Source organism: Podarcis gaigeae (assembly GCF_964106915.1).
Source record: "Podarcis gaigeae genome assembly, chromosome: 13".
Lineage (NCBI taxonomy): Eukaryota > Metazoa > Chordata > Lepidosauria > Squamata > Lacertidae > Podarcis > Podarcis gaigeae.
In genome coordinates this window covers 38,646,242-38,664,717 of record NC_139689.1, presented here as the reverse complement: position 1 = coordinate 38,664,717, position 18,476 = coordinate 38,646,242, and the positions used below count along the sequence as shown (strand labels likewise).

Genomic DNA, 18,476 nt, shown 5'->3' with positions numbered 1-18,476 from the left:
GCCAGCTGCGGTCAGGCCAAGTTATAAGGAAAGGTCAAAGGTCACTGCCGGAAGCCCCAGTTACTAGCTGAAGTGTGCAACACGGCATTTCGTCACATTTTTCATGCCCTGTGAAGCCGCCTTCTTCGCCACAACCCTGCAAGCCTGAGACCAGGTTGGTCCACCCATGAAGGACACCAGGTGACCTTGAGCCAGTTGCCAGCTCCCAGCCTGAACTACCTGGTAGGGGTGTGGAGGATTAAGCAGGCAGAGAACATCCCATGCATGCACCCATAATTCAACGGTGGACCTGGGGGTCTCAAATTTCAGCGCACCCTGTGTGACGCCAACATTTGGCACCCATCTCTCCTGCTCCATTGGGTTTTTTCTTTTTAGCAAAGGGAAGGAAACCTTTTATTTCCATTTATTCACTCTTCTCCTGCTCCTTTCTAAACAACAGAATTGCAGAGGTGGCAGGGACCGCGAGTCATCTAGTCCAAACTTCTGCATTGCAGGACTCTTTCGCCCAACACGGGGCTCAAACCTACGACCCTGAGGTTAAGAATCTCATGCTCCACCAACTGAGCTACGCATTATGGTTGCGGTGTCCCCGAGGCTCCACGGCCAGTGTGACCGAACCGGTTGTGCTCCCCTAAATCCGCCTCTGCCCGATTCTCTTGGAGGAAGGGTAGGATAAAAATTAATGATTTTACAGCTAGGAAACTGAAGCCGAGAGGAAGGCAACTGGGTGTGGGAAGGGGAGGATTGTAGGTCAGCAGCTGAAGACATACTTTGCTGACCTTTGGTCCTCCAGATGTTGCTCCCATTAGGCCTGGCCACTGGCTATGTTTGCTGGGGCGGATGAGAGTTGTTGTGTAGAAACATCTGGAGGACCAAAGCTTCCCCACTCCCAAGTTAGAAGAACAGGGGAGCAGCAGGTACTATTGCCTGAGACTCTGGACTGCTTCAGTATACAGTATTGGGCTAGAATAAACAGACTGACCTGGTAGAACAGAGCTTCTTCCTATCTTCCAACTTGCCCCAGAACGACACGTCCTGGCTAAGCTGGGATTTGAAGCCTGGCATTCCTGCGCGCTTAAAAACAAAAAAGCAACTCTCTAGCCACCTGAGTTAACTGCTTTTATTTGCGTTATTTTGGTCGCACACTAAGGTTGACTGCAACCACCTGGTCATGGAGTGCAAGCGGGCGACACCATGCACTCAGCCGGCGCTAAATAAATGTTTAGGAGTAATTTATGGTCCTCCTTATCTCGTTTGGCAAATGACCGTGGCAGTGAAGGAGGAGGGGATCATGAGAACTGGGGTGTGCAGAACACGGCAAGGGCAATGCTATGTGCCATCTCGAAATGCCGTCAGGAGATTGCCTTGATGCCCAAATTTCCATGTTTACCCTCCATCATATAAGACAATAAAGTTGCAAGCACAAATCTGATTTCATCCTGCTTGGGCATGGAAAGTGGGAGAGGGCCATTGCCCTCTTGTTTTGCTTGTGGGCTTCTCACAAATCTCTGACCACTGTGGGAAACTAGATAGGTCTTTGCCATGATGCAGAAGGACCCCTTTTACGTTTGCTTGTTGAATGCATGCTGATCATAGAATCGTAGAGTCAGAGGGGGCCACCAGGGTCATCTAGTCCAACCCCCTGCAATGCAGAAACCTTTTACTAATGTGAGACTCGAACCCATGACCCACAGATTAAGTGTCTCAGGTACAGTTCTCCTAGGAATAAAGCAAAAGCAATCCTCAAAACGTTAATGCAACACCTGGCAATAGAGGTCAGCGGTGCCACCTTTATAGCTTCCGTATGGCAGGTGTTTCTTGAGCCTAGCGGTCCCTGCAGTCACCTGCTCCTAAAACACATCTAATTACACAAAACAAATGGAAATGCCATGAAAATCCCTGAAACAAGATGTAATCAACTATAGAGTTAAACTAAATAACAAAAATCAGAAAGTTTAAGGAAAAAAATTAACCTAGAATTAAACAAAGACTTAACGAGATGCCGGCTACAAAACTCGTTTCACTGAACTAATCAACTTGAGGAAGATTTCTTTTATAACCGAATGGCTAATCCTTATTTTGATGAAATACTCATATATAAGAGATTTGTGGATGACCTTTTCTTAGTATTTAGGAACGTTAGTAATATATAAAAAAAAAATTATATGGTGTCAGAAAATTCACCCTAATATTAAGTTTACAACTCACTTTCATAGCCAACAAATAACATCAGGGATTTTCACGGCATTTCATTTGTTTTGTGTAATTTTTTGGTTCCGTGACTGTCTTTTTTCCACTGGTTTCTATCCTAAAACACATCTGGCTTCTGCTATCCTTTAGTCCTCCTCCTGTAGAACTCAAGAGCAGCTCAGGTTACCCCACATACACCACTCGCATGTAGAAAAAAAGAAATCTTTATTGGTAGAAATTCATACAAAACATAGCCCCCGCAATCATCTCCAGGGAGCTTTCCTGATGGTATCAGCTGTTGATCCTGGCAACAGAAGCGATGCCCAGAGCAGAACTGGGCAAGGGGAGGGAGCAATTTCCCCTGCAGCATAACCGAGCCTTGCTGCGCCTTTAAAAGGGAATAATGGGTGGTGGTGGGGTTCAGTCGGATGTACGGAAGGCAAAGAGGTATCACCACGTGGGAGGGCCAAAGCGTGAGATCAGCACTTCCTGGTCATCAAGGTCCTTCTGCACTTTCTTCCTCATGTAAAAGATGGGGCAGTCACGGCTGAAAGGAGTTGGGAGAAAAATTCGTTCAGGGGTGGGAGTGACACTTAATTGGCAGCCTGCATTTAGGAGACTAACAGAAGAGCCTGATGATGCTTGGAAACACTAGGGGGGAAACTGAGTCTCCCCTTCAGGAAAAGGGGCCCAACAGAACCCAGAAATCTGCGCTCACATAATCGTTCCCTGTTTCTGTCAATTTGTATGAGGTGGTAGAATGGGCTGTACTGCTTTAGGCTGCAGGTTTGCGGGTGGGGCGGGGATTCTTGTTTTGGAGCGTTCCTCTCTAGAAATACCGTATTTTTTGCTCTATAAGACTCAGTTTTTCCCTCCTAAAAAGTAAGGGGAAATGTGTGTGCGTCTTAGGGAGCGAATGCAGGCTGCTCAGCTATCCCAGAAGCCAGAACAGCAAGAGGGATTGCTGCTTTCACTGCGCAGCGATCCCTCTTGCTGTTCTGGCTTCCGAGATGCAGAATATTTTTTTTTCTTGTTTTCCTCCTCCAAAAACTAGGTGCGCCTTGTGGTCTGGTGCATCTTATAGAGCGAAAAATATGGTACTCTGCAAGGAAACTAGTGCGGCTGGGCTTGTCATGTATTTGCAAGGAATTTGTGTTGGGGGGGGGGGAGTTTAAATGGAACATTCAGAAACGGTACCCTATTCATGCAGAAGAATATAGTGCAGCCCACTCTGCCAGCCTCAGGACTTGCTACCTGAGCACACCAGACCGTGGTGGCCGTTGTTTCCCGATTTACACACAAGTATGTCCCACTGGTATATCCAAGCAACCCCAGCTGATATCTCATGTGCTGGAGCAGAAGGCTCTCTCTCTCTCTCTCTCCACACCCCTGGCTGCTGCCAGCATCTGACAGGTGTTATATTTATAAAGGTAATAAACATCTTCAGGAGTACTAGCACCCCGCTAGCTCTCTGCGGGAGCCATCTGTTTGCTGTTCTCAAACCGGCCTGATAAGCAGCTGTAAACACCCAGGGGTGGCGTAAAGTCATATTTTAGCCCATTATCCCGTGGGAACGGGCAAGAGCTGGTGGCTGCTCAGCAAAGGTGTGGTGAGCAGCCAGCCCCTCACCTGGTACACAGCACATCCTCGTGGAGGCTCCCTTGGCACCGCTGGCACTGCGTCCACAAGCGCGAGAACTTCTCCTCCAGAGAGCTCAGATGGGTCACCTGTGGGGAGAGGGAGAAGAGGAGGTGGGTGGCAGGACCAAGGCATTTGGACCCAATTGTTCCATGGCCCTCTCAAAACCCACGCAGACTGCGGTTGTGGATCCTCACAATGTCTACAAGTAGTTCAGCATCATTTGTTGCAAGATAGACTTAAGGCTGTGGGACGCGGGTGGCGCTGTGGGCTAAACCACAGAGCCTAGGACTTGCCAGTCAGAAGGTCGGCGGTTCGAATCCCCATGACGGGGTGAGCTCCTGTTGCTCGGTCCCTGCTCCTGCCAACCTAGCAGTTCGAAAGCACGTCAAAGTGCAAGTAGATAAATAGGTACTGCTCCGGCGGGAAGGTAAACGATGTTTCCGTGCGCTGCTCTGGTTTGCCAGAAGCAGCTTAGTCATGCTGGCCACATGACCCGGAAGCTGTACGCCGGCTCCCTCAGCCAATAAAGCGAGATGAGCGCTGCAACCCTAGAGTCAGTCACGACTGGACCTAATGGTCAGGGGTTCCTTTACCTTTGACTTAAGGCCACCCAGTGAGTTCATGGCAAAGCGAGCTTCAAACCGGAGACTTCCCAGGTCAGTGCACGGGCCACACCACCAGGAAACCCCATTTCCTATCCACGTAAAATTCCCAGTGGCTTGCTCACAGCCCCATTCCTCTCCCAATGAAGGGAGGAATTTCCAAGGTACAAGTTTAATTCAGAGGCTTGTGCCTCAGTATGCAGGCCACCTGGGCTCCTCCTCTGTCTTTGCTGTTGGAGTCCCTTGCTCTCCCACTCAACCCAGTAGGCTCTACCACCTACCTCCTTCTGGTAAAGCTCAGACTGGCGGCCCAGGCAAAACTTGCACACAGCACCTGATGGAGGAAAGCACATCAGAAAGCCATTTTCCTCCCTATCCCATTTCCACTTTGGAGTTCCTTCCCTGCCGCCCCATTCCAAAGGGAAGCCACAATCAGGATGGAACGACAAGGCAGCCTGTTTACACTTGTGCTGAGACGATGAGGTGGAATGAATTTTTGCTCATGCCCAGGACCTGACCAGCCGGGTCCGGGGAGGAATTTTTGCTGTGTCGGATTGATCTAAAATTACTCATTCTGCCATCTCCTTGCTGCTAGGTACCTGCTTTCTGGTACAACGCGATCAAGTTTGCAGTCAGAGAGGGCTCTTGTCACAAAAAACTTCTGTCTCTTTCTCTAGTGCATGTAAGACGTTTGGGAAATCTCCGGTAAGTAACCAGAAAGAACCCAGGAATTAATAATAATAATAATAATTTATTATTTATACCATGCCCATCTGGCTGTGTTTTCCCAGCCACTCTGGGCAGCCCCCTACAGAATATTAAAAACACGATTAAGCATCAAACATAAAAAACTTCCCTAAGCAGGGCTGCCTTCAGATGTCTTCTAAAAGTTACAGTTGTCTTTGACATCTGGTGGGAGGGTGTTCCACAGGGAGGGTGCCACTACCGAGAAGGCCCTCTGCTCCCAGCCGTTCTCCAAACCGCCCACAAGAAATTACTCCCATCCCAGGGAATTCAGGCATCCTGGCAGAGCCCACCCCCTTTAACAGTGCCACGTATCTTCAAACAAACCCAGAAACGTGGTTTCAGATCCTCTCCCACAACTTGCAAGTAGCCCCCCCCTCCCATCTGCAAACTTGAGAAAGAGGGAGAACAGGGAAGTAAGCAGAGGTGCCCAGAGGTCAGTGTGTGTGTGTGTGTGTGTGTGTGTGTGTGTGTGTGTACAGCAAGGTTTTCCTGCTGGTAACAAAAGCTCAGCAGAGGCACCGTTTTGTGACACACGCTCCATCCACTCTGTGGCAAATTCCGGCAAAAGGAACTTGCAACATGCGCTGCTGGTTAGAAGCGCCTGATGGGGGAGGGTAGGGGAGGGGACTTGTTTTTGACATAAGGCTCTGCAAAGCGGAGGCCAGGAAAGACAGGCGGGGACAGGATCTCACCATGGTGGTTGAGCACAGCCCGGCAACCGATGCAGGTGCTCCGTTTAGTAGCAAACGCCATTAGCCCTCCGACTTTGGCTGTCAGGACTGTTTTGCAGCGAGTGTGTTCCCCCTCTGCAAAGGGAAGGAAATGAAGGGTCAAGCACGTACGCCACCTCCAATACATTGCAGCAGTGGGGAGGAGAGGGTAAAGATCCGTATTCCAGCTGTCTCTTGCCCTGTCCATGGAAAGGGATTGGTACCCAGATTTCCCTGGCAGCACCTCCCGTAGAATAAGCCACCTGTGCCTGCATACTCATAGAATTGTACCCAGGGGTCATCTAGCCCAACCCCCAGCATTGCAGGAATCTCAGCTAAAGCATCCATGACAGATGGCCACCCAACCTCTGCTTAAAAACCTCCAAGGAAGGAGAGTCCACAACCTCCCGAGGGAGACCGTTCCACTGTCGAACAGCTCTTGCTGTCGTAGGAGGTTTTACCCCCTTTTCTGTGACTACGTGAAGGAGCACGAAAGCAGCAGAAGGGGGAGCAGGACTGGGTGGCGGAAAACATATAGCTTCTGCCAAAACAGATGAAGAAAGAGTCTGGGGTAAGAGTCTCTTTCCGAAAGATGGCCCATACTGCTATTTCCTACTAATCCATGGGGGTGGGGGTCAGGGTCAAGCAAGGGAGACTCTTGTTTCTCTAGAACAGCGTTTCCCAAACTCTGGTCTCCCGCTGTTTTTGGACTACAACTCCCGTCATCCCTAGCTAGCAGGACCAGCGGTGAGGGATGATGGGAACTGTAGTCCAAAAACAGCTGGAGACCCACGTTTGGGAATTCCTGCTCGAGAAGGATAAGTTCCTGGTGGAGTAAAAAACGTAACAGAAGAAGTAAATAAACAATCCCTCCTGAGAAGACCTGTAGGGCTCCCCACTGAGATCACTCCCCTGCGGCGGTGAGACACTGCTTGGAGTTCACCAAGCGCAAAGAGGGTGGACCAGACGCAGATACACAGCGACAGGGGTTTGGTTATGGATGCCACCAAAATTAATCCCAATTTAGGATGAGAATGATTATGGGCTCTGTAGCCTTTTTGTAGGATCACGGGGTCTCTTCCTCTCTCTTCTCCAGAAAGCAGGACTATATGGAGCTGGCGGAGATGACTGGCAGAATCCGAGACCTAGGAGAGGAGCTGGTGGAAGAGGACTGGAAGAAATTTAAAGACTATCTACAGAAACAGTGTAAAATTTATGAATGCTAAAATGATGTTGGATTGAAAATAAGTGGCATTAGTGATAAAGTTAGAAAGAGTATGCAAAAACGAATTGATGGATGAAAACATTTGAGTTGTGATATGTTAAGATACAAAGTTAAAGATGATAAATTGAAAGAGGGCAAGGATTTGCTGATTTGATTATGTAAACAGGAATACAAAAAGGGGAGGTGTGAGGAGGTCAAGGAAACAAGGTAATGAACTTTAAAGTTAAAAAAAGAAGAGAGGGGTTTTTTCTTCTTTCTTTTTCTTTTTCTTTACTTTCTGCTTTTTGTATCTTGTATTTCTCTGTTTTCTTTTTTCTCTTTTTTCGCTGTATTTTGTTACGATTCTGTAAAATCTCAATAAATATTTATTTAAAAAAAAACCCACAGAAAGCAGAGCCAGCGGCCACACTCACTCAGCAAGACGTTCTGCGCCTTGCCCTCTCCCAAGATGGGCTCGAAGATGCGCAAGAGGGGCTTGGCAAGCTGCTGCTCTAGGTAGTACTGCGTGTCAATGGGCAGGTTATTCTCCAGCACGTAGATGGGATCCTGGGGAGACAAACAGGGGAAAGCCATAAAAGCAGGGAAGAGGTGGGTGTCGGGTTACGAGTGCACCTTAGCACCCAGGACATACCCCTCTCTGCCTCTGCAGTCTTGTTGCCTAATCACCCTGGAAACCTGAAGGTAGGCAGTATGTATGGAGGTGTCTATGCACAGGCCATAACATGGGAAGTTCATGGTAGCAGCAGTCAGTTTGATTCAATCAGTGCTAGAGGTTTTGTCCTTCCTTCCCCGGTTCAGCAGGGAGGAAGAGAGGATACGAAAGTGGTAGAAACAGACCTAGTTATGCGCCAACCCACAGATTAACTAACCCCAAACAAGATCCAGCAGAAGCACTAAAGCCAACCTAGTGAAAACTGGTGGGGAAGAGGGGCTCCAAAACTCACATCAGAAATGGTTTAGGAACGCCGGAAGCAGCCTTGTACAGTCAGGCCACTGGTCCATCCAGTTCAGTATTGTCTACACTGATTGGCAGCAGCTCTGCGGGGTCCCCTAGCCCAATCTGGAGGTGCTGGGGTTGAACCTGGCGCCTCGCAGGCCTGCAAAAGCAGGTGCTCTTATCACTGAACTACGGCTTCCTGAGCCCCACTTTGAGTTCCTGTTTCCAAAAACCTCTTCCTCCTTGAAGCCTAATGGTGAATGGCCATCTCCGCCCCCCGGCAAGTATTTTGCAGTGCTAGCGCTGCACATTTCAATGCAGCTTTGCACCTGAAGAAGCATATACTGTATTTTTCGCTCTATAAGACGCACCGGACCACAAGACGCACCTAGTTTTTGGAGGAGGAAAACTAGAAAAAAAATATTCTGAATCTCAGAAGCCAGAACAGCAAGAGGGATCGCTGCGCAGCGAAAGCAGCAATCCCTCTTGCTGTTCTGGCTTCTGGGGTAGCTGCGCAGCCTGCATTCGCTCCATAAGACGCACACACATTTCCCCATACTTTTAAGGAAGGAAAAAGTGAGTCTTATAAAACAAAAAATACGGTATGTACAAGCCTGTATCCTTCCCCCCCCCCCCAGTTACTAGTCCCTATTGCCCATTGCATCCCTCTCCCCATTACTCACTTCAGATTTCATGTAAGCTGCTACGCCTTTGGCAGCACCGATAATAACGTACGGAACCCGGTCCCCCAGGTTGGGAGCGCTGCCAGGATCCCGCCGACGCATCCTAAGGGGAGAAGCCATGAGGAGGTGTCACATGATGAGCCAGACTGGAAGGTGGCGCGCCAGGATCGAACCAACCCCCAAGGATGTATTAAGCAGAAGGAGGCACTGCAGAGAGGGACTGAGGAATGTTTTCAGAGCCAGAAGGGATCTGGGGGTGCATGTGCGTGAGAGCAGCATGACTTTAAAAGCAGTAACTTTGTTTGTTTTATGCTTGATGCACTAAAATTGAAAACCGGGTCACCTCAAACACCAAAAGAATAGCTGGCAAAAATCAGGAAGGTAGCAAAGATGAATAAACACACAGAACTGATTGGAGTGAGAGATTATACAGTGGTACCTCGGGTTAAGAACTTAATTTGTTCTGGAGGTCTGTTCTTAACCTGAAACTGTTCTTAACCTGAAGCACCACTTTAGCTAATGGGGCCTCCCGCTGCTGCCACCATGCGATTTCTGTTCTCATCCTGAAGCAAAGTTCTTAACCCGAGGTACTATTTCTGGGTTAGCGGAGTCTGTAACCTGAAGCGTCTGTAACCTGAAGCGTCTGTAACCCGAGGTACTACTGTATACAACTTTTTATATGGTTTCATGTATTTTTGTTGTGAACTGCCCTGATGCTCTGACATATTTTTATGAAATAGCGGTCTATGCATTTTTATAAATAAACTAAAATAAAAAAGAGAACATTTTAATTATCTATGAAATCCTCCAACTGCATTGATGAAGAATAAATATAAGTGTTGACAAATGTAACAGCTTTTCTATGTGGCAAAACATGAATCTATGTATCTGAAAGGTATTTATAATGTGTACGTATTTAGCATTCTGGTGCGATTACTGGACGTTTTTTGAGATTTAATAAAAGCTGACATTACTGAAAATAGACGCATACAAAACAGGACGAGTCCCTCAAAAGGTGCTGGAAGAAGTTAAAACGTGAGATGCCGAAAAGCCCAACATGCGACCCCAGGTGCGATAATAACGCTATTAACATATTTTCCAACAGCGGAGGCACCGCTGAGAAACATCTTGAAAAAGATGATGGTACAGAACGAAGCACGAGGGCAAACTGGTACCAGCCCTGTCCCGCAAAGGCGGCCCCACCGGGGACACTTTCGCCACCCAAACTTTTGTTTGTCAAGAGGCAGCGAAGCAAAAGGAGCAGGTCTGTCGCACCGGAACGTGTGCCTGTGCGAGGGAGATGAAGTGGCGGCAGTCAGACAGGAAGCCCAGAGCAGGAGGGGTGGGCGGCACAGAAGGTTCCACTTGCAGCTGCGCTGGCCATAACTATTTCTGCCCTTCCCTTCGGTCATGCCTCACCAGCCGCCCCACACCCACACACCTTTTTCCGCTGTCCTAAGGGCAGACGGGCCTCAATAACTCAGGGGAAAGAAAGTCAAAGGGGAGGGAGGAGGGGGAAGAGGAGAGACAGAAGAAGAAGAAGAAGAAGAAGAAGAAGAAGAAGAAGAAGAAGAAGAAGAAGAAGAAGAAGAAGAGTAGTAGTAGTAGTAGTAGTAGTAGTAGTTTGGATTTGATATCCCGCTTTATCACTACCCGAAGGAGTCTCAAAGCGGCTAACATTCTCCTTTCCCTTCCTCCCCCACAACAAACACTCTGTGAGGTGAGTGGGGCTGAGAGACTTCAAGGAGTGTGACTAGCCCAAGGTCACCCAGCAGCTGCATGTGGAGGAGCGGGGAAGCGAACCTGATTCACCAGATTACGAGTCTACCGCTCTTCACCACTACACCACACTGGCTCCCATAATACCCTCCTGCTCTCATTTGAATGGCAATGCCCGTCAATTCTGGGGAAGCCCAGCCCCCCTCAAATATTTTATTGCGGGGGGAGAGGGCAATGACCCCTGAGGCCCTAGGAATTGGCTCCTATGGGTCCAATGCACGGCGTCTCCAGTTATGAGGATCTCAGGTGGCAGGGCTGGAAAAGACTCTGCTTGAAAACCTAGAATCATAGAATTGTATAGTTGGAAGGGACCCCAAGGGTCATCTAGTCCAACCCCCTGCAATGCAGGAATCTTGGCTAAAGCATCCATGACAGGTGGCCACCATCCAACCTCTGCTTTAAAACCTCCAAGGGAGGAGAGTCCAGAGCATCCCAAGGGAGACCGTTCCACTGTCAGACAGCTCTTACTGTCCGAAAGTTCTTCCTGATATATAGCTGGAATCTCCTTTCTTGTAACTTGAAGCCATTGGTTCAGGTCCTATCCTCCAGAGCAGGAAAAAACAAGCTTGTTCCATCTTCCATACGACAGCCCTTCAAATATTTGAATATGGCTATTATGTCTTCTTTTTCGCAGGCTAAACGTACCCAGCTCCTTCAACCGCTCCTCATAAGGCTTAGTTTCCAGACCCTTGATCATCTTGGTTGCCCTCCTCTGCACACGTTCCCGTTTAGCACCATCCTTCTTAAATTATGGTGCCCAGAATTGGACACAGTATTCTAGGTGTGGTCTGATCAAGGCAGAATAGAGTGGTAGTATTACTTCCCTTTATCAGGAAACTATAGTTCTGTTGATGCAGGAATAGCATCAGCTTTTATTTGCTGCTGCATCACACTGTTGACTCATGTTAAGCTTGTGATCTACTAAGACCCCCCTTGATCCCTTTTACATGTACAGTGGTACCTTGGTTCTCAAACTTAATCCGTTCCAGAAGTCCGTTCCAAAATCAAAGCATTCTAAAACCAAGGCACGTTTTCCCATAGAAAGTAAGGCAAAATGGATGAATCCATTCCAGACTTTTCAAAACAACCCCTAACACAGCAATTTAACATGGATTTTACTATTTAATGAGACCATTGATCCATAAAATGAAAGACACACAATCTATCTATCTATCTATCTATCTATCTATCTATCTATCTATCTATCTATAGCCGAACTGGGTTCCACAGTCATGAAAACAAACCAAAAAGCCACAAAAACACAAAAGAAGTAGCAAAAACAGAGCGACCTCAGTGTAACATTCAAAACAGAAGAGTGGCACTCAAATCAGAAGCATAACATTCAAAACAGAGCACATTCGGCTTCCGAAAAACATTCTCAAACCGGAACACTTACTTCCAGGTTTGCAGTGTTTGGGTTCCAAACTGTGTGTGTACCAAGGTGTTTGAGAACCAAGGTGCCACTGTACTACTAGTAAGCGTCCCCACATCTCATATTTGTGCATCTGGTTCTGCCTAAGTGCAGAACCTTGAGAGAGATGCTGCCAGTTAAATAAATGATGGTCAGACCTAACATAAAGGGAGTTTCATGTTCAGTCTAAATATGTGGGGTGTCTTGGGGCCAGGACCACCACCCTCGCTCTCTTCGGAAGTGATGCATTTCTTTCCCCCTGCCCCCAACCCAATAAGATAAGGTGGGGAAAAGTGCCGCCTCTTCCTTTGCTGTACTCACCGCTCGGCCAGCTCCACATGAGCCTGGCGACCTGCATATTCATCTGCTGTACGTGTCAGTTCCTTGGTGATCACCAGCTGCGAGATGTCGACTCTGTTGCAAAGCAGATCGGAGATCACCTCCTTGGCATGGGCCACTGCACCTGTAGGGTCCCTGCAGAGAAGGAAGCGTGGAATAATCTGAGCCCCTCCTCTCTTTCCCGCAGAAGAGAACCATCCCAGAATGAATCAAGGTTCTGACCCTTCAGGGAGGCTACAGAAAGCTGGGATGCTATAGTCGGGTTTGCCATTCGTAGGAGCCCGTTTCTAAGAGTTTTGTCCCAGCATCCAGGAATTTGAGATAAATATTGTTCAGCCTCGGATCATGCCCACAACCGCTCAGCAGACCAGAACGGGGCTTCGTCTTAAACAAACACCTACAGACCTATCTATGAGCAGCTTCTGTAGGCAGGTGTTGATGAGGTTTGCCACTAGGGGGCAGTTGTCTCGGCGCACGGTCTCGATGCCCTTACAGTCCATCTTGTCGTGGGTGTCAGGGTTGGAAGAGAAATAGAGGCCAGCATAGCGTTTCTTGTTGATCAGGAGATAGGGGAAGTACACCTGGTGCGCGGACAGATTGAGAAAACAGTAAAGGTCTGTGTTATCACATAGGAGCCTTCAGGCACTAAAGTTGAAACTTATTTCAGAAGGTTCATGTTGGGCAGCATCTGGAACAGCTAATTCATTAGAGAATGAGATTTTTAAATCTCAGGGTTGTGGGTTCGAGCCCCACATTGAGTGAAATATTCCTGCCTTGTGGGGGTTGGACTAGATGACCCCTGTGGTCGCTGCCAACTCTACAATTCTGCGATTTTATGATTCTAGGATGAACAGACTTTCTTTTTCAAATTATGATTGCTTTTTCAGCTGAAACAGTGGATGTTTCAAGTACCTGTTCAGTAACTGCACAGGGTTTGGATGCCACGGGAGGCTTGCTTTGAAATTAAAATAGCATTTTTGAAGCGCTCAGTTTCCCCCATTAAGCTCACACACCCTTTGCCCATTCCATGTGGTCTCGAGGGTGCTCAGGCTTCCCCTCGGCTGCTTATTTACATTAACAGAAGATGGGTGCATTAATTGGGGTACACTAACAGAAGATAGGTACGTTAATCCGTCATGGATGCTTTAGTTGAGATTCCTGCACCGCAGGAAGTTGGGCTAGATAACTCTTGGGTTTCTTCTCTCCCAACTCTATGATTCTAATTGCGCAGCAGACATCACGTCTAGTTTAGGCCCACACAATCACAGGGAGGGACGCGGGTGGCGCTGTTGGTTAAACCACAGAGCCTAGGACTTGCCGATCAGAAGGTCGCGGTTCGAATCCCCGCCACGGGGTGAGCTCCCGTTGCTGGGTCCCTGCTCCTGCCAACCTAGCAGTTCGAAAGCACATCAAAGTGCAAGTAGATAAATAGGTACCACTATGGCGGGAAGGTAAACGGCGTTTCCGTGCGCTGCTCTGGTTCGCCAGAAGCGGCTTAGTCATGCTGGCCACATGACCTGGAAGCTGTACACCGGCTCCCTCGGCCAATAAAGCGAGATGAGCGCCGCAACCCCAGAGTCGGTCACGACTGGACCTAATGGTCAGGGGTCCCTTTACCTTTAATCACAGGGAAGATGCTATCAGTGTTAACAAGCTTCCTCGACATGTACCAGTGTAAAGGTATGTGCCCTTGGTCTTCTTCATTTCCCATCTCCTTCCTCCCTGCCCATCCACTCCAAACGTCATCTCTGTTTTCCACCTCTTACGTCAAGGCACTTCCTAGCGTTATATGGGAATCTTATGGCCGAGGGTTTCCAAAGTTACGAACCCAGCGGGTGGCGATGGGAGATGGAGAGGCTTTTCTGAGACTCACCTTCTCAAACTCTAGCTTGATGGGGGGAATGAAATGGCTGGAGACCCAGGCAGCTGCGTCCCTGCCTATCTCCATGGCCTCGGCGACTGACGGCACACCCAAGCGGCACATGACGGAGTCTGTGTCCCCGTATACTACCTGTTAGGGGAGAAGGCCGCAATGAAACTCTGGAAACTGCTACCCGTCTCTCCGCGTCTCACAGCTTCTCAGCCGCAGGACAGCTATGCCAGCTGCCTCCACCACAAGCCACAGTGTGTCGCTTTCTCTTCCTCTTGCAGCTTCTGTCTGGTTCGTCCCCTGCCCCATTTCCCTGCCTGTGCCACTTTCCCAGCCACAAGATCTCTTTCCCTTCTGACTGTCCGGTGGCCTCCCTGCTGTGACTCCTCCCTTACCAACGGCCATTGCGAGCATGATAAATGCCGCCGAACAGACTTTAAAAATGACACAATATCCATATGGAAGACTGGGGAAAATTGTGGAAAGTCAATTTAAAATTTACTGATTGTCCATATAATTAAAGCCAAGGTTTCCCCTGTAGTGATGTATGGAAGTGAGAGCTGGACCATAAAGAAGGCTGATCGCCAAAGAATTGATGCTTTTGAATTATGGTGCTGGAGGAGACTCTTGAGAGTCCCATGGACTGCAAGAAGATCAAACCTATCCATTCTTAAGGAAATCAGCCCTGAGTGCTCACTGGAAGGACAGACCGTGAAGCTAAGGCTCCAGTACTTTGGCCACCTCATGAGCAGAGAAGACTCCCTGGAAAAGACCCTGATGTTGGGAAAGATTGAGGGCACAAGAAGAAGGGGACGACAGAGGACGAGATGGTTGGACAGTGTTCTCGAAGCTACCAACATGAGTTTGACCAAACTGTGGGAGGCAGTGGAAGACAGGAGTGCCTGGCGTGTTCTGGTCCATGGGGTCACGAAGAGTCGGACACGACTAACCGACTAAACAACAACATACAGTGGACCCTCCAGATATGAACTTAATTAGTTCCGGGGGTCCGTTTGCACCACGAAAATTACGTAAATAGAGACACGCTTCTGCGCATGCGGCGAAACCCAGAAGTATATACTTCCGGGGTTGCCGTGGCCATAACCCGAAGATTCCGTATCCAGAGGGATACGTAAGTAGAGGTACAACTGTATTGTTAAAAGAGAATTATATGAAAATGATGTATCAACTCCTGCAAAAATGTACAGAACAAGCTCCAATAAGTGTTGGAAATGTAAAGAAAAAGAAGGCACTTTTTTTCATATGCGGTGGAATTATAAAATAATTAAAAATTATTGGGTAATGATTTATAATGAAATGAAAAGAATGTTTGAGACAACATTTGTTAAAAGACCAGAAGCGTTTTTGCTAGGCATTTCAGGTCAAGATTTGCCAAAAGAGAAGAAGAAACTTTTTATGTATGCTACAACCGCGGCTAGGATATTGCCAGTCCAAAGATGGAAAAGCGACAAATTACCAATTAAAGAAGAATGGCAAGAAAAACTGGTGGAATACGCTGAAATGGCAAAGCTAACTGAAAGACTTAGAGACAAGGGTAATAGTGACTTTAAAAAAGACTGGGAACCATTTATGCTGTACCTACAGAAACAATGTAAAGAAATGGACTCACTAGCAGGATGTGAGCAAACACTTACAATTAACAAAACAAATACAGGAAGTATAAAGATGATGGTAAAATGACAAGAGTATAAAATTATTGAATTTAAAGAATTTAATATTAAGATATAATAAAGAAAGCAGGAGAAGTTATTATATAAAAAACTAGAAAAGGAAGTTGAGAGAAGTTGTGGGGGGAGGGGGAAGCCTGGGAACTGCATTTTTTGTTATGATGTTACTATGATAAAATGTAAAAGTCAATAAAAATTATATTTAAAAAGATAAATGCTGCCAAAGACAGTGTGTGAGGTGCCAGAACAAGGCCCCCAAACTGAGGTCAGACAGCTTTAGTGCTGGTCATCTTTAACACTGCCGTAGATGTCCTTCTAGGGCTTTCCCCAATCTGCTCCACCCAAAAAAGAGACACATTATCCTGCATTCCCCCTCCAACCTTGGCGTCAGAACTGTAACCGTTGGCGATTGTGTACTTGGATTCCACCAGCTGCTTCGTCTTCTCAATCATCTGACGCCCAAACCCAGTCACACTCTGGAAAAGAAGGGTTAAAACGATGTATTTCAGAGGACAGACAAAAGGGCTGAAGGAGACTTTTGCTTACCGCTTCCTTAAAAGCTTAACCTGAATCCCCAGCCATACTTTGCTAGCTGTAGGGTTTTCCTGAGGCTCACAGATGCTACCAAGTTGCATTGCTTCAGAAACAGGAAGCAGTGCTCCCAACACCCAAGAACCACAGAAGCAGATCCGAACATCCCTTCCTGTCTCCAGAGTGCTCAAGGGCACCCTAATCTGCAAGAAGACGCATGCCATTTGCCCCAGATACTGCAGATTGGATCGGAAGTGGGTAAGTCACCAGAAAATACTTTGTGGGCTGGATCAGGCCTAGTTTAGACACGGCATTGTTGGAGATGCTGTACCCATTACACCCAAACATTTCCCTGCTGACTAACCTACCCTACAGAAATAAAACTAGGAAAGCGAAAATCCATGAAATTCAGTATTTCGCTTCCAAAAGCAGCCAACCAGATACCTCTGAGCTGCAACCAGCAGGTAACGACTGGGCAGTGGGCTTACCCTGCTGTTTGTTCCCAGTATCTGAGCACTCACGAGATCTAGGATATGTTGCTTCCATTTATCTGTCACAGTTTATAGCTAGCCTGTAGATAGCAGCTCTCTGCCCTGCCTGGGTTTATCTAATCTTTCCAAAAACTAATCTAAGCGACTGGCAAGCAATGCCTCTTTGTAGCGGTGGATTCCATGAAGTTTAAATTGGGCTTTTTGCGAGCAGTACTTCCTTTTGACTTCCCTGAACTCGCCACCCATTAACTGCAGAACCTTGTTTCGTTTTCAAAGGGTCAGAAAGTTTGCTTCATAAATTATAAGCAGACCACGAAGATCAGCACAACAATTCAGTCCAGTCAGCTCGCGATAGCAAATGAGGGATAACTTAATAACCGACTGATCTGCCCCGCGGCTGATATGCAACCGGCCGATCTGGTAAACAGGGAATCTGTAATAGGTGTTTTCCCTGTCTTTCGTTGACGCTTGTGCATTGTACTATAAAACCATAACCTGACAACTCCCCTGAGTTTGAAGGGGGTGGGCAGACTTACCTGAGAGATCTCAAGGCAAGGCAGTTTGCCCACCTGGGCGCCAGTGAAGCCGTACACAGAGTTGGCGCTGACCTTGAGCGCCAGCTGCCGTCCGTCCAGCACTTGGCGCTTGAATGGGTCAGTCTCCCGCTTCAGCTCTCCCTTGGCCCTGAGCCAAAAATGGGACAGAACAAAGAAGGAGTGAAGAATGACCACAACAGTTCTGTACTGGCCTACCAGCCACCAATGTGCACATCGGTTAAGTGAAACTCTTTTTAGCAGCCTTCTAAGCCCTCTGGATGGTGAAGACGATGAATATACCACCCTTCATTAAAAGATCTCAAGGCAGTTCACAAGTTAAAAATACAAGATACCGTTTCCATTAAAGTTTTCAAATATACATTTCCACCGTTAAATATCCATCATTGTAATATCTTTAATAAAACTTTTTTTAAAAAAATTACAAGATACTATATTACATCTGCCACACCTGCGTTAAAAGAATGTAAAAAGAGTACAGTGGTATCTCGGTTTTCGAATGTAATCCGTTCTGGGAGACCGTTCGAGTTCCAAAATGTTCGAAAACGGAAAACTGAATACGGAAGCCTCAATACAGAAAACTCAAAACAGAAGCCATAGGGCACGTTCAACCTCTGAGCCATGTTCAAAAACCGAAGCATTTATTTCTGGGCTTACAGCGTTTGAAAACCGAAATGTTTATAGCATATGAGAACAATAGGTTGTATGACTTGCTTTTGCATTCATAATTTGATGAAAAATAAAAACTCTCTTCCCCAAAAGCAACAGAAATCTAACATGAAAGATTCTCATTGGAGAAGGATGCAAAAATAAAAAGGTGTCCCTTCTTCCAGTGGTTTGCTTTTTTCCTCATAATAGGGCTATATCCTACCTTCCTTCCCCAATCCCCAGCACTGCCTCAAGTTTATTCAAGTGCCATTCCCAAATTCTAGATGATGTATGCCTTTGCCAGAAATGCACTTTGCTTGCCACCCGCAAAGCCAAGCTATACTCCTTTCCATACCAAATCTCTAAATACCTCCAGGGTTCCAAGCACTTAAGGTATCTCACCTTCCTCCCTCCTGCCATGCATCCCAGA

At 47.3% G+C, this 18,476-nt stretch overlaps 1 protein-coding gene across 4 annotated transcripts in view; it reads right to left on the bottom strand.

Moving 5' to 3' along the window:
* Positions 1-2,398: 2,398 nt before the first annotated feature.
* Positions 2,399-18,476, bottom strand: part of POLD1 (DNA polymerase delta 1, catalytic subunit) — a 33,750-nt gene continuing 17,672 nt past the window's right edge. For 2 of the 4 annotated variants that reach the window (XM_083709108.1, XM_083709109.1), the window contains exons 17-27: positions 17,381-17,528; positions 16,203-16,298; positions 14,138-14,275; positions 12,670-12,845; positions 12,247-12,399; positions 8,736-8,838; positions 7,529-7,661; positions 5,873-5,986; positions 4,715-4,767; positions 3,820-3,917; positions 2,399-2,737 (exon numbers count right to left, since the gene is read on the bottom strand). In XM_083709108.1, the coding sequence (XP_083565234.1) occupies positions 2,641-2,737; positions 3,820-3,917; positions 4,715-4,767; positions 5,873-5,986; positions 7,529-7,661; positions 8,736-8,838; positions 12,247-12,399; positions 12,670-12,845; positions 14,138-14,275; positions 16,203-16,298; positions 17,381-17,528 (1,309 nt within the window). In that variant the 3' untranslated portion in view covers positions 2,399-2,640. Of the gene's footprint in view, positions 2,810-3,291; positions 3,918-4,714; positions 4,768-5,872; positions 5,987-6,531; positions 6,981-7,496; positions 7,662-8,735; positions 8,839-12,246; positions 12,400-12,669; positions 12,846-14,137; positions 14,276-16,202; positions 16,299-17,380; positions 17,529-18,476 lie in introns of those variants that run through there. The other 2 variants (XR_014557429.1, XM_083709110.1) reach the window with 2 other exon arrangements.